At 37.2% G+C, this 27773-nt stretch overlaps 1 protein-coding gene across 1 annotated transcript in view; it reads right to left on the minus strand.

The window, feature by feature from the left end:
- The window catches only part of EPHA6 (EPH receptor A6), an 868715-nt gene that overhangs the window by 198277 nt on the left and 642665 nt on the right, over nt 1-27773 (minus strand). The window contains exon 11 of the mRNA XM_057546076.1: nt 7813-7998. Coding sequence (XP_057402059.1) covers nt 7813-7998 — 186 coding nt within the window. The remainder of the gene's footprint in view (nt 1-7812; nt 7999-27773) is intronic.

The following is a 27773-nucleotide window of genomic DNA, read 5'->3' on the forward strand; positions in this document are numbered from 1 at the left end:
TTAAGGAAAGTTATAGTAATATATTCTCACAACAACAAAACAAGCATTAAAGTATTCATCAAGGGATTAAGTAAGGACACTGCTAGATTTCCATTCATTATTTTGAGATAATTTTTTAAATCAGAAATCACATATACAAGGGGCCAATAATCATTTTCAGTGGCCCATAATCATTTTCAGTGATTAAGATTCCTACTGGTCTTTATTCACTCCTATCAATACATAAGACCATCAGGTACTTGGTGAAAAAGTTCCTAAGTAATGACTGGTTACTTTACCTTGCAGCCTGGAAGGATGGTACTCATTCTCCTGAGTTTATGGATGCAAATTAATGTCTATAACATGGATTTATCTATAGCCCTTCTCAAATTTGGAGCCATCAAACTCTTTACCAGAACAAATTGCATCATTCTTTCCAAATGATTTGGAAAGAATTTTCACTTTTGAAATGAGTAAGATTTCACCCTCTAGATGGCTCCATTCAGTTTTATTTAGACGTACTAAAAGGCAATATTATGTATGCATAAAGTTGTTTTTATATTCTCTTTTCTCTCCTAGTTCTTACAGTGTTATCTTCAGACTGGGCAACCTGTTACTAGAATTTTTAACCTGATGCTTCTTATTATAGTCTACCCAATAATTAGCAGGCTGTCTTAGGAAAGAGAGAGAACCACAGGAAGGAGACAGTAAGTTAGAAGTAGATCTAGGGAGGTGATTAGAGTGAATGACCTTGAGAAAACTCAGATACTTAAACACTGAAGAGACAAGAATAAATTCCTTCTGAATACAGGGGAAGTTTATTCTCTCTTGTAAAGAGAGAAGTACACTCTGGCAGAAAGAAAATAAGCTGGTGATCCCGATTAGCCCCAGTGCTGCTTGAACAGTGTGATACACAGGGCCACCAGACTATGTCATCTTGTTACTGTTTCTCAGAGTCACACTTGGTTCATTTTCTATTTATCCATATGTATACGTTATAATTCCAAATGGCAAATACTTTGCAGTAAATCTCCTGAGACTCCATTAGACTCCAGAAACTGCATAAGAATAATTCATCACTAATTTCTGTAAACAGTAAATAGTAAATATTAAGGATGGTAGGAGAAGAGAGAAAATCTCTATTTCTTCTCTTTTTGTTGCCTCTCATCTTTCCTTTTCCCTCGGGTTGCATCTCTTCCTACTTTCATGCTATCAACTCTTTTCCTCAATTTATCAACAGTGCTCTTTGGGGCAGCAGCTTCTGTCCTGATCTCCAGGTTCTCTTGTGTTCTTAGTAATACCCACAATCTTTCTAACCTTTCCTGATCAGTTTTCTTTCACACTTTTCTCAAGAGCCAGTTCAAATATTCACCAACACCTCAAGCCCTCTACCTATCACCTCAGCAAATGATCTAGCCTTGTACATGATTGAAAAAAGGAAGGTGGGTAACTCCAAAGGCAGCTGGGTCTTCTAGCTACCAACAGTCTTTGCATACCATAGTTATCTATGTACCCATATTTAGGGTCAGTTTGGTACATTTTCTTCCAGTGTCTCAGGGATTTAGAAAAGAAAGAATACATGGGAAAAATGAGAATAAGTTTTGAGATGATTTTGTCATTTAGTATGAAAGCAATCTAGGATTCAAGAAGGATGGTGGAGAATGAAACCAGAGAAAGAAGACCCAGGGACCTGACCCAGGAGGGCAGGCATTTTGACTTTCTTATCCATTGCCAAATACCTAATGCTTAGAAAAGTGCTGGCGCATAGTAGTTAGGCACATAATAAATATTACTTAAATGAATGAATGATTTAAAGAATGCTAAGCATTTGGAATCTAAGTAAGAAATGAACACAATCTAATTTGCAGTTTTTAAGCTATCAGTCTGACTGCAGTGCACACATGCCTCACTCACTCTAAAGTCCACTGCAATCTTGGCCTTGATTCTCACAGTGTGCTGTGATGGGCTGTGTCCTCCTAGTTGCTCCATCCAATAGATGCTTCTCAATCCTTATTTTATTTGGCTTCCCAGCTCATTTTATGCTAATGACCCATCTTTCATTCTTAGAGATGTGTCCTCCTTCTTCCAGGTTGTTCTGTCTGTCTCTTTCATAAGCTTTTCTTTTTAAGTCAGCCTGTTAGGACTGGTTCTCCTCAACCTTCTGGGTAATTTCATCCTCCCGATGGCTTCAACTACTGATCACCACCCATCATTTGCACCTGCACACCAGAATCCCACCGAGGTTTCAGAGGCTTCCTGGAAGTTTTTAAATGTCCAAGACACTTCCAACTTATCATGTCCAAATCAGAATTCATTGTTAACCCTCCAAATCTATTATTTCTCCATAATTTCCTTTCCATCTCCCTGCTTATGTAAACCAGAAGCTTGGAAGTCATCCAAAACCATCCCCATTCCCTCATTTTCCCCATATATAATCAGTCACTCAAGTCTCCTAATTTAAACTTGGAAACAGCTCTTGAATCTATTTCTTCTCTTTATCTTTCTCATCACTTTTCACTTGGATTACTATACTAGCCTCCTTACTGTTTTACCTGCCTCTAGTTTTTTCTTTCAATATATAATTCACACTGTTATTACTTAGCTCCAGCTGTTTTCGATGCTCCCCCAACATGCCACATTCTTTCTTAGCACAAGGGTTTAGAACTTATTGTTTCCTCTGCCTGGAATACTATCCTACCAAACCCTAGCATGGCTTGCTCCTTCACTTCACTCAGGTTTGTTCTCTTTATCTAAAATTATATTGATATATTTAGATTCCTTTTTGCTGCCTCCAGCAGGTAAAAGCTCTGTCTTTTTCACTACTCTATTACCAGTGATTAGAAGAGTTGGCACCCAATAAATATTCTCTGAATAAAATAATGAACAAGTTAATGAATAATTGTATCCAAAATAGCACATGCCGCACCGTATTGGGAAATACTGGCCTACTTGTTTGTTGCTCCCAGTGGACTGGAGCCAACAAATGAGCTTCTCAAGAGCACTGAGACCTTTGTTTCTCTATCTCTAGGTTTTAATAAGCAGTAGTGTCTGACACCTTGGTGGTGCTCAGTAAATGTTCCTAGAAAAACAAAACAAAGTAAAACAAAACTCTTAACCTACCTTAGCTAGTTGAGTAGCTGAATTTCACAAAAAAAGTCTAAGTTCTTTCATTAGAATCAGTTTCACAGAATGTTTTACTCCCTTCAACATATATTCCATATATCCAAACTTTGATTTTGCTTACAGCAAAATTTTACCTATACTTTTCTACTTTACAGACTGTAAGATAAACACTTTATTAAAGGCACTTTTTGTTTCTTCCTGATCACCGATACGAACCTGACATTATAATAAAGTTGGAGGTTGGGTGGTAAATTATTACTGGCACAAACTTTCCTTACTAACATCTCATGATTCTTTCTTTTGGCAAAGGAATGAAATACAAACATGTTAGGGTTAGATGTGACCTTTCTTGTTTTGCAGTACAATATGAACTTTTCAATCTTTTGTGCGGAGGAAAATATTGAGGCTTAAAGACATTGAATAACTTGCACAAGACCCTGTGTCCAGTAGCAGAATATACAAGCAGGTGGAGAGGCAGCTATCATATTGGTGGCAACTGTAATAGTCAAAATCTTGGAGAATGTATTACTTGACAAGTAAAATGCAATTCTGGGACTGGAGAAACAGTTCTTGTGTATTTACTGTCTATTTGACTGGCCTGAATCTACTCTCTGATTTAGAGTCCATGTGGACCCATCAAAACTATTTGGAAGGAACCCTCAATACTCTGGAATATTTGAAGATGGTTTGTGCAGGCCCAGTACTTTGTGTTACAGATTCTATGCTGTTCTAGAGTCCTTAGCAATGTCCCATGATAAAATAAATTTATGTTTGGGAATTTGTTTGATATCCTGATTGACTTCTATTATTCCTCACTGGATTTATGATTTATTTGAGATATAGTTAGTATACCTACATTTAGTTGTTACCTAAGCTGGGAGATAGGCACTTCATTCTTTCTCTTTTTGGTTCTTCCATATCATCATGAATTCAAACTGTAGGGCTCCGTCTTCTAGAGTGTGGTTACTGCATTGTGTTTCTTTATCATTTAAACACAATTCTTATCTTTTTATAGAAGGTAGCACTTTCTCTTTTGGATATGTAGTTAATGACACTGGTGTATACATCACCTGTTACAAACTGCTACTATCCATGGTACTAATAGCTACAAGTCTGTTCTCTAACTGATGGCTTCTATTTGCTTCTTGGAGAAAATGTATGTGCTAAGCAAATGGTTTAGCTGGATTAATCTCTTTCTATATCGGTTGCTTCTTAATAGGTTAATGAAATTGTGATGTGTGTCAAACAAATAGGTTCAACTTTTATCTGACACACTTTCTATATAATACAGCTTTTAATCATTTAACTTTGAAGTTTATAATAAAAGTAGTTATATGCACAAGTATGAAAGAGCAAAAGTGTTTCCAAGAACTTTATAATATGTATCTCTCAGCGATAAAATCTATAGGTAAGATAAAAATTATGCATATTAAGAATTTATAAAAGGATCTGATGAAGATTTTGATCTATAATTTTGCATTACTTGCAACTGAGAGTCAGTGCATTTATTTCTCAGAACCCCAGGATACTCTACTAACATGACCGTATAAACCTATACTGCATCTTTATCTTTGTCAGTATTATCTTTTATGCAATATGGTAGTCCTTAGGGAGCATTAATTGCTAGCTATCGCTTAGCTACTTAAGGGTAATCTGGGAACAATTACCATGTATTTATGGGAATGAGGCATTCATTTATTGCCTTTCTCTTAAAAATCCCATAGCATTTGCAAGAAGATAACAGTATAAATACGCCCACTTGTCTTTGCGGGAATTATTCCTTTCTCCATCTCCACCACCCATCTCAGCATCACCACAACACCCTTATGTGGGGCTCATACTTACAAGTTAAAACTACAATGATTATTGCCACTCAAAAGCATATTGAATCTATCCTTTCTCAATTAGCCTTTCTTTTCTTATCTTTTCTCTCTTTCTTTTTCTTTTTCTTAAAATGGAATAAGGACCTTCACCTAGGAATCATACAAATTGGGCTACATAAGGGTCACTGGTCCCAATTTTATACAAGATTGTTAGAGATGTAAAGCAATCACTGTGTTAGTTGCTTGAATGTCTTTGTGAAATAAACTGAGTATTTCAAACTGGCAGACAAGTGCCATAGATTATCTTATTAAACCTATTCAGTTGATTTAGAATAAATAATTCCTACTACTTCATAGGGCCAAATTATATATAATATTATATAGATAGATAATAAAACACATAGGTATACATGAATAATTCACAGAATGTGATTTATCAAAGGTAGAAAATAAATATCTGATCTTTGAATTTATTGTTAGATATTTATTTCCAGATATTTCACACATAAATACTCATACAAGGACTTCAACAGCATATTTAAATTATTTTAAATGCTTTGCAAAGGTTCATAATCCAACTTTAAAATTATCTTTTTCATTCCAGAGAGATATAAAACAGAAGGAATAACTTGAAATGTTCATGCTAAATTAATGACAAGGAAGTCAGAAAATATAAAAGAAATAATTAATATGTTGTTTCCTCTCTCTCTCTTTTAGATTAGTATTTTTGCTAGGTATTGTGGCATATCTGGATCTCTCTAAATTTTACATAAGAGGTAGTTTATTCCACTCATCTAAATATTTTCCTTATTTTAAAAAAGTATTGTGTTATTTTATTCAGATTGTCATTTATTTAATGCTATTTAATTCAGATAAGACAAAGTGTAAAACTCTGACTTATTCACTGTGATACAGCAAAATAAAAAGCAAAGAAACAAAAAATCCCATGGGTCTGTCAAACAGACAGACCTCAGTTTGAACATCAGTCATACCACTAACTATGGGTTAGAGGTCCTTATGTGGGTTAATTCACCCGTTTGATATTCAATATCTTTCAGTGAATACTGAAGGTTCAGCAGATATGCATAAGAGTTGCCATGAGAATGAAATGGTGAACTATAGTACCAATAATAGCTACCATTTAATGTGGCTTAGTATGAGTCACATGCTATGCTAAATGCTCTATACATTTATAAAATTAATCCTTACAGCATTCCTATTGGGTAGGACTTATTTTGGCCCCATTTTACAGTGTGGAAGTAAACAATAGAGATGTTAAATCATCTACCTAAAACTTCACAAGACTTCAGTGGCAGGAGTGGAATTCTAACTGGTGTCCATCTGTTTGGTTAACTATTGCTGTGTAATAAACTATCCAAAACGGAGCGGCTTAAAACAACAACCATTTTATTACCTCTCATGATTTTACGGGTTGATTGGACTGAGCTGGGTGGATACTTTGCTCCACAAAATATCATCTGCAGCTGCAGCCATCTGGCAGTAGAAGTAGGGGCTGTAATGTCTGAGATGGTTCTTTACAAAGCTGGCACTCAGTGCTGACTATCTGCTGGGAGCTCTTGTAGAGCTGTTGTTGACTAGAATGCCTCAGTTCTCCTCTTTGCAGTTCTGCGTGTGGCCTCACCATATGTACTGGCTTTGCTCAACATTGGAGACTAAGTTACATGACAGAGTGTTCCAAGAGTTTAAGGCCCAGTGTACAAATATGTAAGATGCTTCCACTTGTATCACACTTGTTAATGTCCCATAGGCCAAGGCTAGTCACATGGACAAGCCCACAATCAATGTGGGAGAGAACAACACCAGGGCATGAATACTGGAAGGTTCTACTAAGGCCACTAAAGTAACAGCCCATGGCAACAGCTGAAATCAAAAGCAATCTTTTGTGTCCTCCAAACTATCATGGCTATCAGTAATTTTCTGCTCTCCTTGGATAGCATGTTGGCCAATGCATTGTGAGGACTTTGGAGTTTCAGACACAGAGTCAGTTAAATGTTTTTAGTAAGCTTTTACACTTTCCTTCTTCCAAATATAACATGAAATTTCAATTTCATTTAAATGGTTTTAAAACAAATTTCAGTTTTACAAAAGGAAAATGCCTCTCAAAGAGTTAGATTATTTTTATGAGTTTATAATGCCATACTATATTGAGTTTTATATGTTATAACTCATTAGTGAATAAAATAAGGAGAAATATTGTTATGCCTTATCATTATTCAAATAAAAGTGAATATATTGCAATCTATTTCTTAGATGATATGATTAGTTTTGGATTTCTGAGGAACTTTTTTCCCAAAGGAATGGTTTTGATCCCACTATTTCTGTAAAAACTGGATTTTTATTTCAGAAATTGTAATTCTTTTCTTCATTTTATATAAATTAAAATAATACAGTTCTAATGGCATTTATGTAGGTAGGTTCCATAAAGAACTTTTTATTTAAAAGTTTTACTTTAGATAAAGCATTCTATATTTGTATATGACATTTATTTACAAACAGAACTATTTTACCTTAATGACCCCAAATATTTTAACTGTTTCTCCTATTAATATTGAAATTTAGGCAGGTTCAGAAGAAGTGAATTGCTTACAGAAATTAGGAAAAAATATATAACCCTTTACCTTGATTTATTATTTCAAGTTAAATTAGCAAATGATTTACAGGTAATAAAAAAAACATTTCAAAGCTGTTTGGTGACCAGTGCAAACTCTGATAATGTCATAGACTAATATCAAGACTCCAAGGGATGATATCTGAAGATGATATCTGAACTAAGTTATCCCCTAAATGGCTGTGATATTGCTATTAAGCTTTTATTTTTATTTAAGGAAATGAGACAGATATATAAAAGAAGAAAATCAGTACTTACTTTTTGTGACAACACCTTCTAAGCGAATGATATTTGGGTGGTCAAACTGACCCATGATACTTGCTTCTCTTAAAAAATCTCTTCTTTGCCGATCCATGTGGCCACCTTTCAAAGTTTTGATGGCAACTGGAATCTCTCTTTTCCCTGGTGTTTTCAAACGCCCACTACAGACTTCTCCAAATTCACCTTAAAATATGAACAAAAGTAGTTAGTTGTTTAAACAGAATACTTATATTCCAGAAAAAATGAATTGTCACAAAGTACCATCTTTTTGTTTTTTAAGGTGATGACTCTCAAGTGTGCCATTTTTACACAGAGATCTCTTCCTTAGAAATTAAACTTGTAATGACAATATGCCTGATCAGCATCATTTGTAATGAATAATGAAATGCATTTTCGTATGCTGTACCACAGGAACTTCCATTGATAGATATCCCTGATCTGCTGAGAAATTATGACTAGCAGAATGGGTGATGCTAATGCAATTCTATAGAAAAGCAATCACTGCATAACATTTCCTGTTCCTGTTCTCAATACTGATATATGGGCCATATGCCTGCTCTTTGCAGGGAATCCATCAGGCATATGTAGTTGATTTGATTGCACGGGCATATGCCTGGGCTTCACTGCCATTAGAAATCAATGCTAGGGTCAACTGGTATATGAACATATTGAAAAGACCACACTGAACTCAACTATAATTACTTATTATAGTTGAGTTCACACAGGTTAAATTACACGTCACATGGTTTGCATACAAATACAGTAAGATTATCTACAGTTCAGCAATGGCTCCAATGGATAGATTAAAAAACAGCCAAATATTTATCATGAATTTACTACATATATATCCAGTGCTAGAGTGCTGTGTATTTCAAAGAAGTATAAGAGTTGGTCTTTGTTCTTTGTAGCTTATAGTCTAGTAGGAGAATTTAGATGAAACACGGAAACACTTAGGAACCTAAGAACCAATCCCTGCAAATGTTGTATTATTTAAGTAAGAACAATGGGAGCTGCAAGACTTCCTGGAGGAGGTGGAACTTTTGCTGGACCTTGAATGATGGGTAGGATTCGGATATACAAGAAAAGCAGCAACATTCCAGACAGGAGTATATGGAGTGAGGGAAGTGAAGACAAAGATTCAACGGTCAGAAACAGTAAAGAGAATGACATGGACATAGGGCAGTAAGGAGACAAGGTTGACTAGAGGGGATACTGTGGGAAGGACGGTCAGAGACTTCTCAGTGCAATGTAGTAAATTCAATAAAGCTTGAGTTTTCAGATTTAATTTTTCTATGGTCAATTCCCTGCATTTACTTAAAAGCATGATGCTTGATCCCCAATTTATTCATCTATGAAGTGAATATAATAATGAAGCCTTTTGTAATTCTATAATGTTCCTTCCCCATAAGGATACTGGGAAGATCAAAGGTGATAATGCATATAAAAGTGCTTATAAACTGTAAAGTCCTATTTATGTGCTTTAAGTTATATATATCTTTGGAAAGGTGAAAGAAATAAAAATTAAAATATCTTCAGTTGGTTTATTAGCTAGCAGTTCTGGCCAGTAGCTCGACGCTATGTAAGTTTAAGTGTAGAGGATCAAATTAAATTTTTGTAGCGCCACAGATTATCCATATTTTCTTTGAACCAATTCATTACAGTCAACTAAATGTTGACTATTCATGAATATTAATTATATTTTGGTATAGATGCTAAGATTTTTTTTAAATGAAAAAAAAATAAAACTAGAAAGGAAATAAGACAAAACTTTGCTTCCTAAATTATGTGTAAACATATATATGGTAAAAAAATAAATAAACAAACACGCAAACAAAAAATGCTGACTAGAATGTGGTCCCTAAGTTCAGTGTATGTGATATTGGGGTTTTACAAATCTTACATAATTTGACATCAAAACAAGAATAGTTCTTTTTTTTTTTTTTTTTTTTACTTAATGATGCTTTCAACCTATTGGAAGTTCAATGTTCTTATGTTCACAGGAGAAAGAAGCCATAGTTTTCCAGTTTTGTTTGTAATAATGTTTTTAATTTTTTAAAGATTTTCTCTTAGACATAAAAAATTGGCAAATGATAGAAATTTTCAACATTTTTCTATCGAGGCTGTGAACCTTGAGAGTAAAGGTATATGTACGTGTTTAAATTAATGTTCGATATATCCAGGCCTACTAATATACTTGAAATTCCTTTTCACATCACTCTGGTTTGCTTTAATGAATATCTAGAACAAAACAAATATTTTTTCTTCTTCTCGCTTTTATTTTGCCTTAACAAATCTGTTAGTACATATAAAGATTCAACAATATTTTAAAACCTCTTACCTGCCATGAGCCCAGATTGCAAGTGATTTTCTGTTAACATTTTATAGTAATTCAAATAAACTTTTGAATATAGTGAAATGAATAGCAAACTCTGTTGGTATTTTATCAAGACAGGCAGAGTGGCAATTTACTTTGGTCTTCTGTTGTGTGAAATTCATGTAATCTTATTAACACCAGGCAGGTGTTTTCTTCATGTCAAGCTTTGCATGATCAAGCTGTTATCACACTTATTTCAGTGACACTAAATATGGCTGCCTCAATTAAAGATCTGAGACTCCTAGTGCATTCTTTAGGCATAGTGCAAAAAATTCAGTCATAGAATGTATTAAAACTCTTATCTGTGGTAAGCCTGGATGAATCAGACAAATCAGCCAGAAAGGAAAAAATATTTTAAATTAAATGCATATTTTAAAATATTGCCAAAGACTGATCCATTATATGATTGCTCTTGTAGCAAGAGTGGAGGCCCTGTATGTAATCATAGGTAAGAGGATTTATTCCTTAATAAAATGTGAACTTTTATATATACTGGTTAGTCCATCATTAATTCATCAACTATAGGAATATGGTGTTAAATACTTTTTTTTCCCTTTACCAACACAATGTCACCATCATTATTACAAAGCTAGCACTTATATAGTGCTTATCATGAGCCAGGTCTAAAAACCTAAAATATATTTTAATCTTGACAACAAAACTTTGAGGTGGGTACTGTTATTATCTTCACATTACAGATGAGGAAACTGAGGCATACGAGCTAAGTAACTTGTCCTTGGTAACGTAATTACAAAGTGGTAGAGCAGTAATTTGAACCTAGGCAATCTGGCTCCAGAGTCCATGCTTATAATCACTATTCTCTGCTGTCTGAGATATTTATCATTGTTAATACTTGTGTTAATATGCTAAATTCCCAGTTAGTAACAACGATGTCTTCAAACTCACTACTGTATAGTGTTCAAACACATTAACTGGATATGCACAGGTAGATGGAATGATAAAACCATATATTAGAAATCCTTCACTATAAAATGGAAATGGAGACCTCGCTTAAATAGGTTGTATATTAGATGGTCTGGAAAAATCACTACAGTCTATCTAGTTTCAAGAGAGTCAAGAAAAATATATCTAGGATAATTGATCTTCTGCCACTGACAGCCCATGCACTTGCTAACAATCCCATCTCTCTCCCTGGATGGTGGTAAAACCTTTCTGGACAAGCAATTTTGTTGTATGGTATATAAGGTCATATTAAATTATCAATTAGAAATGGATTTTCCACATAAAGCCTACATCTTTTAACTAAAACTGTGGAGGAGGGTAGAGGCAACAAGGGACAATCTGTCTTGGAGGATTATCATATCAACAACCCCTGGAGGCTTTCTGAAAGTTTACTCCCCCTGTTCTGAGATTCTGGTACTCCCTTACCTCCAACCCCTTGAGAGTCACTGAAGCAGAGAGCCACGCTCCTGACGGTTTTTTAAAACATACCTCTCCCTGTGTCCTCAAGTCCATTCTCTATGTTTGCGTCTTTATTCCTGTCCTGCCCCTAGGCTCTTCAGAACCATTCTTTTGAGGGGAAAGGGTAAGCTGGGACGAAGTGAGAGAGTGGCATGGACAGATATTCACTACCAAATGTAAAATAGATAGCTAGTGGGAAGCAGCCGCATAGCACAGGGAGATCAGCTCGGTGCTTTGTGACCACCTAGAGGGGTGGGATAGGGAGGGTGGGAGGGAGGGATACTCAAGAGGGAGGAGACATGGGGATATATGTATATGTATAGCTGATTCACTTTGTTATAAAGCAGAAACTAACACACCATTGTAAAGCAATTATATCCCAATAAAGATGTTAAAATAAATAAATAAAATAAAACATACCTCTCAGGTGTAATGACATGTTTCTTTCATAACACTTGCCGTTTCCCTCTGACGGGAACGCTCTCTACAAGTTGTTCCCCTTCCTCCCTTGTCTCCACCCTGCTCAGTTCTTCTCTTATGCGATGGCTTCATATAAGCAGCAAATGCCAAGCTTTCCCCTCTTCAGAAACTTACTCTGATGAACGCATCTCATTTAGTCCCCCACCAACATCAGGTCCCTCCAAATGAGACAGAAAAAAACAGCAGCTCTACAATCAGAAGCCGGCCTCGCTCTCAGAGCTAGGCTATGTTATTCTCCTATCAGACATTATACCAACCTCAACCTCAACCTCAACCAGGTTGCTCTGAGACACAATAAAATGAGACTGAGCAAGGCTACTGCATAATTTTGCCTAAGCACAGAAAAAAGGCAAGGTCACATGGCCAAAATACTAAACATCTCCTCCTCTCTTGGCCAAAATGAGTGACTGCTACTTCTCTACCAATTAAAACCTTATTCTTGTTCTAGTCTCCCTTCCTTGTAGATAAGATTCACTGAGATACTATGGTATAAGTCTTAAAACTAAGGCCCAATATTATGTGCTGTTTGACACCAGGGGCGAACAGGGAGGGCCTCAAATGGCTTTACCACAGGCTCTCCTCCTCACTCTGCTCCCACAGATAAGGCCAAACAACCCACCTTATCAAACGGATAAGATGCAGTTCCTCCTCATCCCTGAGTGACAGGTTTCACTCTCCTGCCAGCCTGGGGAATGATTCAAGCAAGCCAGTCACATCCTCCTGAGGATATCGGGGGTACCCTACCCTCTTGACACTACAAAGCCTGTCTCCCACAGCCCCCCGTTGTCCACTGGGTTCCCAAGAGTAGCCCAGGTGGCCCTGTGTGGCATGTGGTGTCCCTCCTCCCCCCCGCCCCGGCTGTAAGTATATGGAATGAATAAGTACCTGTTAATCTCACCTGTTCAGTCTAAGGCATTGTGTATTTGGCCATCACAGGGTGATGGAGGCACCCAATAGGAGGCAATGAGAACAGATATTCAATTGCAGATTTGCCATTGCTTTCTGACAGCGTTTAATCCAGAGCAAACTCCTGCTTTCTTGGACCCCCTGCCAAATCACCCAACCAAAGCCCAAGTGCTATAATAGGCTCTTTCTAACACCCTCTTACTGACACACACTAGAGTTCCCCATGGTGGGTGTTTTCCCTTGCTGAAATGAGCAATAAACCCAGCTTTTTCAACTATAGTGTGTTCCTGGGGTCTTTGGCTTGAGAGCATTAGCATAACATATTTACTGTATAGCACTTTTGACTATGTGAAATTACCTTTGAAATTCATTTTTAATTAGTTTACTCATTTAGTAACTATCCCTGCATTTCAACACTTCCCCTTAATTCCATCCAGTCAGCTGTAATCTAAGTCATGATGGTACAGGGATTAACTGTCTCTACTTCCTATTGTACTCTCAATGCCTAGTACAAAATAAGCACTTCTTTAATACTTGCTGCATGAATGTGGGGAAAACACAACTCTAGACTCAAAGTTGGGATATCTTAGAGAGAGTAAAAATTGTCCAATTTTTGCTCTTCTTTCATTGTATACAGTTAAGAGATACTTCAATACCTTCTGTATTCAGTTTTTTTGTTTTTTAAACTTAACTGCAAACAATCCAGTTTCATTTCTGAGTATAAAGGCGACAAGAAGAATATTTTAAAGTGTCATATAAGGAGTAAAATAAAGTGTCATATAAGGAGTTAAAAAAGAAGAGGCATAGAGGAAAAACATATAACAGATTTTTAATTCAGTTCTAGAGGGATTTATTAGTCTCTTGAGGTCTCAAGGTAAATTCCATTATTATTATCAGGAGGGTCACCCACCCAATTGCATTCACTGTCTGTCATTCAAGGATGAAATACCAGAATCCTTGTGACTAATTCTGTCTGGTTTCTTCCACATATGAAAGAGAACAACATCTTTTTGAAAACATAATCTCACACCAGTTGAAATGATATTTGAATGTTTCTGATTCAACTTCACAGAAAGGTTCAACACAATGCAAGACTTCTTGTGTTTAACAAGGCTTGTCAATAGGAAGAGTCGACTAAGACATGAAAGAGGACAGGTTTACAAGTTAGGGCTTCTATTTCTGGCATCACCACTAATTTGTTTTGTGGCATTAGAGGAAGCCATATTACTTTTTCCTGCTTTAGTATCATTGTGGGTAGGTTAAATACCTACCACCTGTATTCTTCTTGAGAGATAAAGATTAATGTGTAAATTTTTACAAAGCTTTTTAGTCTAAGAAAAATTCCATGTAACCACTGAGTCTTTTAAAATTATACTGATACCATAGACAGTACGTTAAATATGTCACTCTAAGTATCCTTCACTGCTGGGTTCTTAAACCCTAGGCCAGGAAGCAGTATTTCTGCAAGACAGGAGAATGACTTCCTTATCAAACAGGGGTAAGGATTTCTTTAGTGAATGAGGTCAGTAACGCATTATCCATTTTCTCCCACACCACATTCCAAACATCAGACAGCCTCTTTTTCTTTCTGAGCAAGTTTTTATTCTTTTCTGCTAAAACAAACTCCCAATTATAACTCTGTCCTCAAGAAGATTAAAGTTTTCTCTATCTCTGACATCATAAAGTCCAGTGTATTACTCACTTATTGAATATTCTTATTCATATTATTTTGACTTTTCAAACTCACTGTTACCTCTACTCCTAGAACACTTTTTTAATCCAGTATCAGCCTCTACCACAGGCCTCTCATACCACCTGCTTTCTTTCCTCAAGGCAGATTGAAAGAGCTCTTTAGACTAAAAAATATTTGCATTTCAAAACTCTGCTTGATGCTCTATAAAAATTTAATCTCTATGCTGCCATCAGAAGGACCATTTCAGAAATAAAATCTAATTTAAAAAAATCTCTGTGACCCAGAGAAAGTTACTCAATGTCTTTGAGTCTCCATTTCCTTATCTATAAAACATGACTATCTGATTTGCAGAATTATAAGAAGTAAAGGTACCTAGTACTGCTTCTGGCAGCTCCTATTGCTACTATATATTTTCACTAGCCTTGCGGCCACCCATTCTCTGCAAATGAAAACTAGGACCAGTTCAAACATCTGCCAGTCTCTCCTCCCATAATCAGGCTGCTGAGCACTCTGCATTGGATAGAAGTGTTACTAAAAATATATGGTTCTTTTCTCAGCTATAATCCTTTGTCAGTACACACACTATCTCAGGGTAATATCTTTCACTACCACCAGCTACTGCCTTTAGCTTGTTAAGTTCCAAATCTACACTTGCAGCTCAGACTTCTCTCTTGAACTGCAGACTTGCATAACCACCTAGACATCTTCTAAGGGCAATCCTATCATTATCTCCTATAGTAGTTGGCTTGCGCTATTATTAAAAAATACCACAGATTGGGTGGCTGAAACAACAGAAATTTATTTTCTCACAGTTCTGAAGGTTTGGGAATCTAAAATCAAGGTGCCAGATGATTGGTTTGCTGGTGAGAGCTCTCTTCTTGGCTTGGAGACGGCCACCTTCTCACTGTGTCCTCATGTCCTTTCCTTGGTGAGGCCATGGAGAAGGAAGAGATCTCTCCCTCTTCCTCTTCCTATAAAGTCACCAATCCTATCATATTAGGATCCCATCCTTATGATCTCATTTAACTTTAATCAAAACCTAGAAGCCCTATTTCCCCATACATTCACATTGGGGGATAGGGATTTAACATATGAATTTTCAGGGTTGGGGGGACACAATTCAACCATAATATCTCTTAAAACCTGCTTTTTCTGTCTTTATCCCTTAATTCATTTAGTAGCTCCAAAGACGTTCACATTCTAATCCACAGAATCTGTGACTATGTTACCTTATACAGCAAAAGGGATTGAGATGTGATTATCCTGGATAATCCAGTTGGGTCCAATGTAATCATAAAGGTTCTTATAAAAGGGAGGCAGGAGGGAGAGTCAAGAGAAGGAGATGGGATGACGGAAACAGAGGTAAGAGAAGTCAGAGAGAGATCTGAAGATGTTATGCTGGTGGCTTTTAAGATGGAGAAGGGAACCTGAACCAAGGAAGGCAGGAGACCTTTAGAAGCTGGAAAAGTCAAGGAAACAGATTCTTCCCTGATGTGCCGTGAGTGAATCAATACTGTCAACTCCCTGCGTTTAACCCAATGAGACTGATTTTGGACTTCTGACTTCCAGAACTGTAAAATAATTAATTTGTGCTTTACTAAGCCATTAACTTGTGATAATACATGGATGGCTTTTAGCACAGAGCTAGTTCTCAAATATTAGCTTCCATTTTAGGCTGGATAATATCCTCCATTTAAGCATGATCCTTTATTACTCTCCAATGCCTCCCTTTTATATTTTTCTATTAACAACACTTCTCTCATTAGCTGTAAGTTTCCATTCATTCATTTCTCCATTACACTGTGAAAATTTTGAGCACAGGGATTTTGTCTTCATTTTAATCCCCAGTGTCTATCATCATGAACAGCATGGGTCTAATGTTTCCTGACTGCACGATGGACTGACATCCTCATGACAGACACCTTCATCAGTATTGAAACCTCTATGTGAAAGTACGCATTAAACATTTTCAAGTGTTACTTGAGTGGGCAAGCGTGAGACAATATCATTTCCCCCAGCATGTATGAATTCCTGCACTAACACAAATAAGACATTTTGGAATTCAGTCAGGCAATAAACATAATCAGTATTCACAGCAGAGGACTTGTGTTTAGTCAAGCATGACTAAGAGAAGCTAGTAGACTGTCAGCTGTAGTGGTCAAAATGTTTTCAAAAATGGGAGAAAAATCAGCGCTCCCAAAATACAGAGATGATTATTTTGATTAAAGAAGACAGTGAGTGTCCTGAGTTACTATTAAAAGTGATATTACACAATTCTTTAATAGCAATAAAGACTTTGAATAGCTTTAATATACCAAAGGTTTATAATAAACCTATATTAGTTCATTTTATCTTAAAGAAAATATGCATAGATAATCAGTAATGACTCTGTAAATTAAACCATGATTCAGAATTGTAGACATTTTAATGTGATTATTTATTCTCAAGGGATAGTAACAGGCGCATGTTCTAATAAAATGAACATTAAAAAGTTTGTTTTCATGTTAAAGCGCTATTTTCACTAATGTGAACATTATTTTAGGCAAACTTTTATTCAGTCAGTTTTGTCCTTCAGAAGACATTCATCATAGTTCATCTTCTAAAAAGCTTATGCTTCATTATTTTATTTACTCAGAAGATGTTTTCACTGAGTCCTAGATTGCAACATATACCATTATTATATGTGTTTCTAGGAAGGAAATACTGTTGCGAATTGAACTATGAATGCTACCAATTGTAGGATGCTACCTAAATTCAGTGACATTAAAATGAGAACATTTGCTAGAACAAAAACTTGAAAGGAAAGAAGCTATCACCCATAGGCCAAATAATTGGAATACAATCTCATTTTGGTGTATATACTTCTACTCTATTTCCTAAGCATAAAGTTTATATTATTTTTCTTAAACGTGTACTAATACTATATACTATTTTTCTGTATACAATTAAGACCCTTTATTAATTAACTATTATAGTATATGTAGTTTCCATGCTATTACATATAACATAACTTATCTTAACAAATCTCTTTTTAAAGAACTTTGCAATCAGCTTTTTTATTATTATTTAAAAGACAGTTTTTACCATCAAATGTCATATGAGTCATTATTATAAACATTATAGAGCAACATTTTTGCCATTTATAATTTGTTATAATTTCACTCCTTTATGTTAACTGAACAAATAAGCACTTAGAATATTATTATTGAAACAAACCCCAAAGAAGTGAGGAAATAATTTTTGTTCAGTGATATATCCAACCTAAGAAAACTGCCTAGCATTATATTTCATTAATACCAAAATACAAATCAAACAAACTTTTTTCAGCCCGCAGATTGGTCTGGGGAATAAAACTTTAATATTCTTTGAAAGCATTTCTGTATATGTGTTTTGGAATTACATGTTTGGTGAAATTTGCACCCCACCCCAACCCTCAAAATTTAGATCTGAAATTTCCTGTGTGGGGAAAAAACTGTTAAATACTGATACAGTTTATGGAGTGGATATAGGACAATATAGGATCTTGTTCCTCCTGAGGTTTTGTAATATACAATCTTCTAGAAACTTGTCTCCTTTATCCAGTTTTTACATTTATTGTCACATACTGTTTATATTTTACTATTGATTTTTAAATATTTATTTATTAGTAGCTATATCTTTTCCTTTATCTGTAACATTGTTTACTTATACCTTATATTTTTCTTGATTTTTTAATCAGAGTTTTATAATTTTATTAACATTTTTAAGAAAATAATTTTTAATTTTTTCTCTATTATGTTTCCTATTTACTGTTTTTAATCTTTACTATTTACCTTCCACCTTCTTTGTGATTATTTTATTTCCCTTTTCCTAAATTGTTAAGTTGAATGCTTAGCTCATTAATTTTTAGTAGCTCTTCATTTCTAAAATAAGCATTTTAAGGCTATATATGTATTTACCTCTGAAGTACGGCATTTGTTGTACCACATGAGTTTTAAAACGTGTTTTTTTCATTCTTATTTAGTTCTAGAGATTTTCTCATTTATATTAAAATAACCGATGAGTTATTTAAATGTTATTTAATTACATTAAAAATAACCCACAAGTTATTTAAAACTATGTTTTAAACTGTCTAATTTTTTATGTTACCATTCTATTTATTTCCAAGCTAATTGTACTTTGGTTAGAAATGTATTCTATAAAAATCTGATTTGTTGCAAATTGCTTTATGGCCTAGTACATGGTCAGTTTTCACTAATATTTTTGTACTTTAAGAGAATGTGATTTGCCTATTTACAGATGACATGATACTATACATAGAAAATTCTAAAGTTGCCACCAGAAAACTACTAGAGCTCATCAATGAATTTGGTAAAGTTGCAGGACACAAAATTAGTATACTGAAACCTGTTGCATTCCTATACACTAACAACAAACTATCAGAAAGAGAAATTAAGGAAACAATCCCATTAACAATCGCATTGAAAAGAATAAAATACCTAAGAATAAACCTACCTAAGAAGACAAAAGACCTATACTAGGAAAACGTAAGACACTAACGAAAGAAATTGCAAATGTCACACTAATGGAAAGATATACTGCGTTCTTCAACTGGAAGAATCAATATTGTTAAAATGACCATACTACCCAAGGCAATCTACATTCAGTGCAATCCCTATCAAAACACCAATAGCATTTTTCACAAAACTAGAACAAATAATCTTAAAATTTGTATGGAAGTGCAAAAGACCCCCAAATAGCCAAAACAATCTTGAGAAAGGAGAACAGAGCTAGAGGAATCAGGCTCCCTGCCTTCAGACTGTACTACAAAGCTACAGTAATCAAAACAGTTTGATATTGGTACCAAAACAGACACATATATCAATGGACCAGGATAGAGAGCCCAGAAATAAACCCACACACTTATGGTCACCTAAGCTAGACAAAGGAGGCAAGAACACACAATGGAGAAGAGACAGTCTGGGAACTTTGTGGTTCTGGGAAAACTGGACAGCTACATGTAAAAGGATGAAATCAGAACATTCTCTAACACCATATACAAAAATAGACTCACAATGGAATAAAGGCCTAAATGTAAGACCGGACACTATAAAACTCCTAGAGGAAAACACAGGCAGAATACTCTTTGACATAAATGGCAGCAATATTTTTTGGATCTGTCTCCTAAAGTAAAGGGAATAAAAGCAAACATAAACAAATGGGACCTAATTAAAATTAAAAGCTTTGGCACAGCAAAGGAAACCATCAACCAAACAAGAAGACAACATACTTAATGGGAGAAAATACTTGCAAATGATATGACCGATAAGAGATTACTATCCAACATATACAAAGAGCTCATATGACTCAACATCAAAAAAACAACCTGATTAAAAAATGGGCAGAACTCCTGAATAGACATTTTTCCAAAGAAGATATACAGATAGGCAAAAGGCACATGAAAAGATACTCAATATCACTAATCATCAGGGAAATGCAAGTCAAAACCACAATGAGATATCACCTCACACTTGTCACATTGTCAGAATGGCTATCATCAAAAAGAATACAAATAACAAATGTTGGCAAGGACATGGAGAAAGGGAGCCATCATACACTGTTGTGGGAATGTAAACTGGTGCAGCCACTGTGGAAAGCAGTACGGAGGGTCCTCAGAAAAGTAAAAATAGAACTACCATTTGACCCAGCAACTCTACTCCTGGGTATATATCTGAAAAAGAAACAAAAAACAAAAAAAACACTAACTGGAAAAGATACATGCATCCCAATGTTCATAGCAGCATTATTTTTACATTTGCCAAGATATGGAAGCAACCTGTTGTGTCTATCAGCAGATGAATGGATAAAGAAGATGTGATATATATATATATATATATATATATATATATATATATATATATATATATATGCACTTGGAGGGCATTATGCTGAGTGAAATAAGTCAGACAGAGAAAGACAAATACTGTATGATATCACTTATATGTGGAATCTAAAAAGTACAGCAAACTAGTGAATATAACAAAAAAGAAGAGAGGAGAGAAGATGGCAGAAGAGTAAGATGCGGAGATCACCTTCCTTCCCACAGATACAGTAGAAATACATCTACACGTGGAACTGCTCCTACAGAACACCCACTGAACGCTGGCAGAAAACATCAGACCTCCCAAAAGGCAAGAAACTCCCCACGTACTTGGGTAGGGCAAAAGAAAAAAGAAAAAACAGAGACAAAAGAATAGGGACGGGACCTGCACCAGTGGGAGGGAGCTGTGAAGGAGGAAAGATTTCCACGCACTAGGAAGCCCCGTCGCGGGCAGAGACTGCGGATGGCAGAGGGGGGAAGCTTCAGAGCCACGGAGGAGAGCGCAGCCACAGGGGTGCGGAGGGCAAAGCGGAGAGACTCCTGCACAGAGGCTCGGCGCCGAGCAGCACTCACCAGCCCAAGAGGCTTGTCTGATCACCTGCCGGGGCGGGCGGGGCTGGGAGCTGAGGCTCTTCGGGCTTCGGTCGGATCACAGGGAGAGGACTGGGGTTGGCGACATGAACACAGCCTGAAGGGGTTAGCGCACCACAGCTAGCTGGGAGGGAGTCTGGGAAAAAGTCTGCAGCTGCCGAAGAGGCAAGAGACTTTTTCTTCCCTCTTTGTTTCCTAGTGCGCGATGAGAGGGGATTTCGAGCACCGCCTAAACGAGCTCCAGAGACAGGCATGAGCCACGGCTATCAGCGCGGATCCCACAGCAACAGGGGCGCAGAGGAAAAAACAGAGAGATTCCCGCACAGAGGCTCGGCGCCGAGCAGCACTCAGCAGCCCGAGAGGCTTGTCTGCTCACCCGCCGGGGCGGGCGGGGCTGGAAGCTGAGGCTCCGGCTTCGGTGGGATCTCAGGGAGAGGACTGGGGTTGGCAGCGTGAACACAGCCTGAAGGGGTTAGCGCACCACAGCTGGCTGGGAGGGAGACCGAGAAAAAGCCTGCAGCTGCCGAAGAGGCAAGAGACTTTTTCTTGCCTCTTTGTTTCGCAGCGCACAAGGAGAGGGGATTCAGAGAGCCGCCTAAACGAACTCCAGAGATGGGCGCGAGCCGCGGTGATCAGCGTGGGCCCCAGAGACGGGCATGAGACGCTAAGGCTGCTGCTGCCACCACCAAAAAGCCTGTGTGCGAGCACAGGTCACTCTCCACACCGCCCCTCCAGGGAGCCGGTGCAGCCCGCCACTGCCAGGGTCCCGTGATCCGGGGACAACTTTCCCGGGAGAACGCACGGTGCGCCTCAGGCTGGTGCAACGTCACGCTGGCCTCTGCCGCTGCAGGCTCGCCCCGCCTCCTCTGTACCCCTCCTTCACCCCGGCCTGAGTGAGGCAGAGCCCCCGAAGCAGCTGCTCCTTTAACCCTGTTCTGTCTGGGCGGGGAACAGACGCCCTCAGGCGACCTACATGCAGAGGCGTGTCCAAATCCAAAGCTGAACCCCGGGAGCTGTGCGAACAAAGACCAGAAAGGGAAATCTCTCCCAGCAGCCTCAGAAGCAGAGGATTAAAACTCCACAAACAACTTGATGTGCCTGCATCTGTTGAATACCTGAATAGACAACGAATCATCCCAAATTCAGGAGGTGGACTTTGGGAGCAGGATATATTAATTTTTCCCCTTTTCTTTTTTTTGTGAGTGTATATGTATATGCTTCTGGGTGAGATGTTGTCTGTATAGCTTTGCTTTATAATAGCTTTATTTTACTTCACTATATTATAGCCTCTTTCTTGCTTTCTATTTTTTCTCCCTTTTACTCTGAGCCGTGTGGATGAAAGGCTCTTGGTGCTTCAGCCAGGCATCAGGGCCGTGCCTCTGAGGTGGGAGAGCCAACTTCAGGACACTGGTCCACAAGAGACCTCCCAGCTCCACGTAATACCAAACGGCAAAAATCTCTCAGAGATCTCCATCTCAACATCAAGACCCAGCTTCACACAACGACCAGCAAGCTACAGTGCTGGACACCCTATGCCAAACAACTAGCAAGACAGGAACACAGCCCCATCCATTAGCAGAGAGGCTGCCTAAAATCATAATAAGGCCACAGACACCCCAAAATACACCACCAGACGTGGACGTGCCCACCAGAAAGACAAGATCCAGCCTCATCCACCAGAACTCAGGCACTAGTTCCCTCCACCAGGAAGCCTACACAACCCACTGAACCAACCTTAGCCACTGGGGACAGATACCAAAAACAACGGGAACTACGAACCTGCAGCCTGTGAAAAGGAGACCCCAAACACAGTAAGATAAGCAAAATGAGATGACAGAAAAACACACAGCAGATGAAGGAGCAGGGTCAAAACACACCAGACCTAACAAATGAAGAGGAAATAGGTAGTCTACCTGAAAAAGAATTCAGAATAATGATAGTAAGGATGATCCAAAATCTTGGAAATAGAATAGACAAAATGCAAGAAACATTTAACAAGGATGTAGAAGAACTAAAGAGGAACCAAGCAACGATGAAAAACACAATAAATGAAATTAAAAATACTCTAGATGGGATCAATAGCAGAATAACTGAGGCAGAAGAAAGGATAAGTGACCTGGAAGATAAAATGGTGGAAATAACTACTGCAGAGCAGGATAAAGAAAAAAGAATGAGAAGAACTGAGGACAGTCTCAGAGACCTCTGGGACAACATTCAACGCACCAACATTCGAATTATAGGGGTCCCAGAAGAAGAAGAGAAAAAGAAAGGGACTGAGAAAATATTTGAAGAGATTATAGTTGAAAACTTCCCTAATATGGGAAAGGAAATAGTTAATCAAGTCCTGGAGGCACAGAGAGTACCATACAGGATAAATTCAAGGAGAAACACGCCAAGACACATATTAATCAAACTGTCAAAAATTAAATATAAAGAAAACATATTAAAAGCAGCAAGGGAAAAACAACAAATAACACACAAGGGAATCCCCATAAGGTTAACAGCTGATCTTTCAGCAGAAACTCTGCAAGCCAGAAGGGAGTGGCAGGATATACTTAAAGTCATGAAGGAGAAAAACCTACAACCAAGATTACTCTACCCAGCAAGGATATCATTCAGATTCGATGGAGAAATTAAAACCTTTACAGACAAGCAAAAGCTGACAGAGTTCAGCACCACCAAACCAGCTTTACAACAAATGCTAAAGGAACTTCTCTAGGCAAGAAACACAAGAGAAGGAAAACACCTACAATAACAAACCCAAAACATTTAAGAAAATGGGAATAGGAACATACATATCGATAATTACCTTGAATGTAAATGGATTAAATGCTCCCACCAAAAGACACAGGCTGGCTGAATGGATACAAAAACAAGACCCATATATATGCTGTCTACAAGAGACCCACTTCAGACCTAGAGACACATACAGACTGAAAGTGAGGGGATGGAAAAAGATATTCCATGCAAATGGAAATCAAAAGAAAGCTGGAGTAGCAATTCTCATATCAGACAAAATAGACTTTAAAATAAAGACTATTACAAGAGACAAAGAAGGACACTATATAATGATCAAGGGATCGATCCAAGAGGAAGGTATAACAATTGTAAATATTTATGCACCCAACATAGGAGCACCTCAATACATAAGGCAAATACTAACAGCCATAAAAGGGGAAATTGACAGCAACACAATCATAGTAGGGCACTTTAACACCCCACGTTCACCAATGGACAGATCATCCAAAATGAAAATAAATAAGGAAACACAAGCTTTAAATGATACATTAAACAAGATGGACTTAATTGATATTTATAGGACATTCCACCCAAAAACAACAGAATACACATTTTTCTCAAGTGTTCATGGAACATTCTCCAGGATAGATCATATCTTGGGTCACAAATCAAGCCTTGGTAAATTTAAGAAAATTGAAGTCGTATCAAGTATCTTTTCCGACCACAACGCTATGAGACTAGATATCAATTACAGGAAAAGATCTGTAAAAAATACAAACACATGGAGGCTACACAATACACTACTTAATAACGAAGTGATCACTGAAGAAATCAAAGGGGAAATCAAAAAATACCTAGAAACAAATGACAATGGAGATACGACGACCCAAAACCTATGGGACGCAGCAAAAGCAGTGCTAAGAGGGAAGTTTATAGCAATACAAGCCTACCTCAAGAAACAGGAAACATCTCGAATAAACAACCTAACCTTGCACCTAAAGCAATTAGAGAAAGAAGAACAAAAAAACCCCAAAGCTAGCAGAAGGAAAGAAATCATAAAGATCAGGTCAGAAATAAATGAAAAAGAAATGAAGGAAACAATAGCAAAAATCAATGAAACTAAAAGTTGGTTCTTTGAGAAGATAAACAAAATTGATAAACCATTAGCCAGACTCATCAAGAGAAAAAGGAAGAAGACTCAAATCAATAGAATTAGAAATGAAAAAGGAGAAGTAACCACTGACCCTGCAGAAATACAAAAGATCATGAGAGATTACTGCAAGCAACTCTATGCCAATAAAATGGACAACCTGGAAGAAATGGGACAGATTAGAAATGCACAAACTGCCGAGACTGAACCAGGAAGAAATAGAAAATATGAACAGACCAATCACAAGCACTGAAATTGAAACTGTGATTAAAAACCTTCCAACAAACAAAAGCCCAGGACCAGATGGCTTCACAGGTGAATTCTATCAAACATTTAGAGAAGAGCTAACACCTGTCCTTCTCAAACTCTTCCAAAATATTGCAGAGGGAGGAACACTCCCAAACCCATTCTACGAGGCCACCATCACCCTGATACCAAAACCAGACAAAGATGTCACAAAGAAAGAAAACTACAGGCCAATATCACTGATGAATATAGATGCAAAAATCCTCAACAAAATACTAGCAAACAGAATCCAACAGCACATTAAAAGGATCATACACCATGATCAAGTGGGGTTTATCCCAGGAATGCAAGGATTCTTCAATATATGCAAATCAATCAATGTGATACACCATATTAACAAATTGAAGGAGAAAAACCATATGATCATCTCAATAGATGCAGAGAAAGCTTTTGACAAAATTCAACACCCATTTATGATAAAAGCCCTGCAGAAAGTAGGCATAGAGGGAACTTTCCTCAACATAATAAAGGCCATATATGACAAACCCACAGCCAACATTGTCCTGAATGGTGAAAAACTGAAACCATTTCCACTAAGATCAGGAACAAGACAAGGTTGCCCACTCTCACCACTATTATTCAACATAGTTTTGGAAGTGTTAGCCACAGCAATCAGAGAAGACAAAGAAATAAAAGGAATCCAAATCAGAAAAGAAGTAGTAAAGCTATCACTGTTTGCAGATGACATGATACTATACATAGAGAATCCTAAAGATGCTACCAGAAAACTCCTAGAGCTAATCAATGAATTTGGTAAGGTAGCAGGATACAAAATTAATGCACAGAAATCTCTTGCATTTCTATACACTAATGACGAAAAATCTGAAAGTGAAATTAAGAAAACACTCCCATTTACCATTGCAACAAAAAGAATAAAATATCTAGGAATAAACCTACCTAAGGAGACAAAAGACCTGTATGCAGAAAATTATAAGACACTGATGAAAGAAATTAAAGATTACACAAATAGATGGAGAGATATACCATATTCCTGGATTGGAAGAATCAACATTGTGAAAATGACTCTACTCCCCAAAGCAATCTACAGATTCAATGCAATCCCTATCAAACTACCACAGGCATTTTTCACAGAACTAGAACAAAAAATTTCACAATTTGTAAGGAAACACAAAAGACCCCAAATAGCCAAAGCAATCTTGAGAACGAAAAATGGAGCTGGGGGAATCAGGCTCCCTGACTGCAGACTATATTACAAAGCTACAGTAATCAAGACAGTTTGGTACTGGCACAAAAACAGAAATATAGATCAATGGAACAGGATAGAAAGCCCAGAGATAAATCCACACACATATGGTCACCTTATCTTTGATAAAGGAGGCAAGCATATACAGTGGAGAAAAGACAGCCTCTTCAATAAGTGGTGCTGGGAAAATTGGACAGATACATGTAAAAGTATGAAATTAGAACACTCCCTGACACCATGCACAAAAATAAACTCAAAATGGATTAAAGACCTAAGTGTAAGGCCAGACACTATCAAACTCTTAGAGGAAAACATAGGCAGAACACTCTATGACATACATCACAGCAAGATTCTTTTTGACCCAGCTCCCAGAGAAATGGAAATAAGAACACAAATAAACAAATGGGACCTAATGAAACTTAAAAGCTTTTGCACAGAAAAGGAAACCATAAACAAGACCAAAAGACAACCATCAGAATGGGAGAAAATATTTGCAAATGAAGCAACTGACAAAGGATTAATCTCCAAGATTTACAAGCAGCTCATGCAGCTCAATAACAAAAAAACGAACAACCCAATCCAAAAATGGGCAGAAGATCTAAATAGACATTTCTCCAAAGAAGATATACAGATGGCCTACAGACACATGAAAGAATGCTCAACATCATTAATCATTAGAGAAATGCAAATCAAAACTACAATGAGATATCATCTCACACTGGTCAGAATGGCCATCATCAAAAAATCTAGAAACAATAAATGCTGGAGAGGGTGTGGAGGAAAAGGAACACTCTTGCACTGTTGGTGGGAATGTAAATTGATACAGCCACTATGGAGAACAGTATGGAGGTTCCTTAAAAAACTACAAATAGAACTACCATACGACCCAGCAATCCCACTACTGGGCATATACCCTGAGAAAACCCTAGTTCAAAAAGAGTCATGTACCAAAATGTTCATTGCAGCTCTATTTACAATAGCCAGGACATGGAAGCAACCTAAATGTCCATCGACAGATGAATGGATAAAGAAGATGTGGCCCATATATACAATGGAATATTACTCAGCCATAAAAAGAAATGAAATGGAGTTATTTGTAGTGAGGTGGATGGAGTTAGAGTCTGTCATACAGAGTGAAGTAAGTCAGAAAGAGAAAAACAAATACAGTATGCTAACACATATATACGGAATCTAAGGAGAAAAAAAAAAAAGGCCATGAAGAACCTAGTGGCA

Source organism: Balaenoptera acutorostrata, chromosome 4 (genome assembly GCF_949987535.1).
Source record: "Balaenoptera acutorostrata chromosome 4, mBalAcu1.1, whole genome shotgun sequence".
NCBI classification, from domain to species: Eukaryota; Metazoa; Chordata; class Mammalia; order Artiodactyla; family Balaenopteridae; genus Balaenoptera; species Balaenoptera acutorostrata.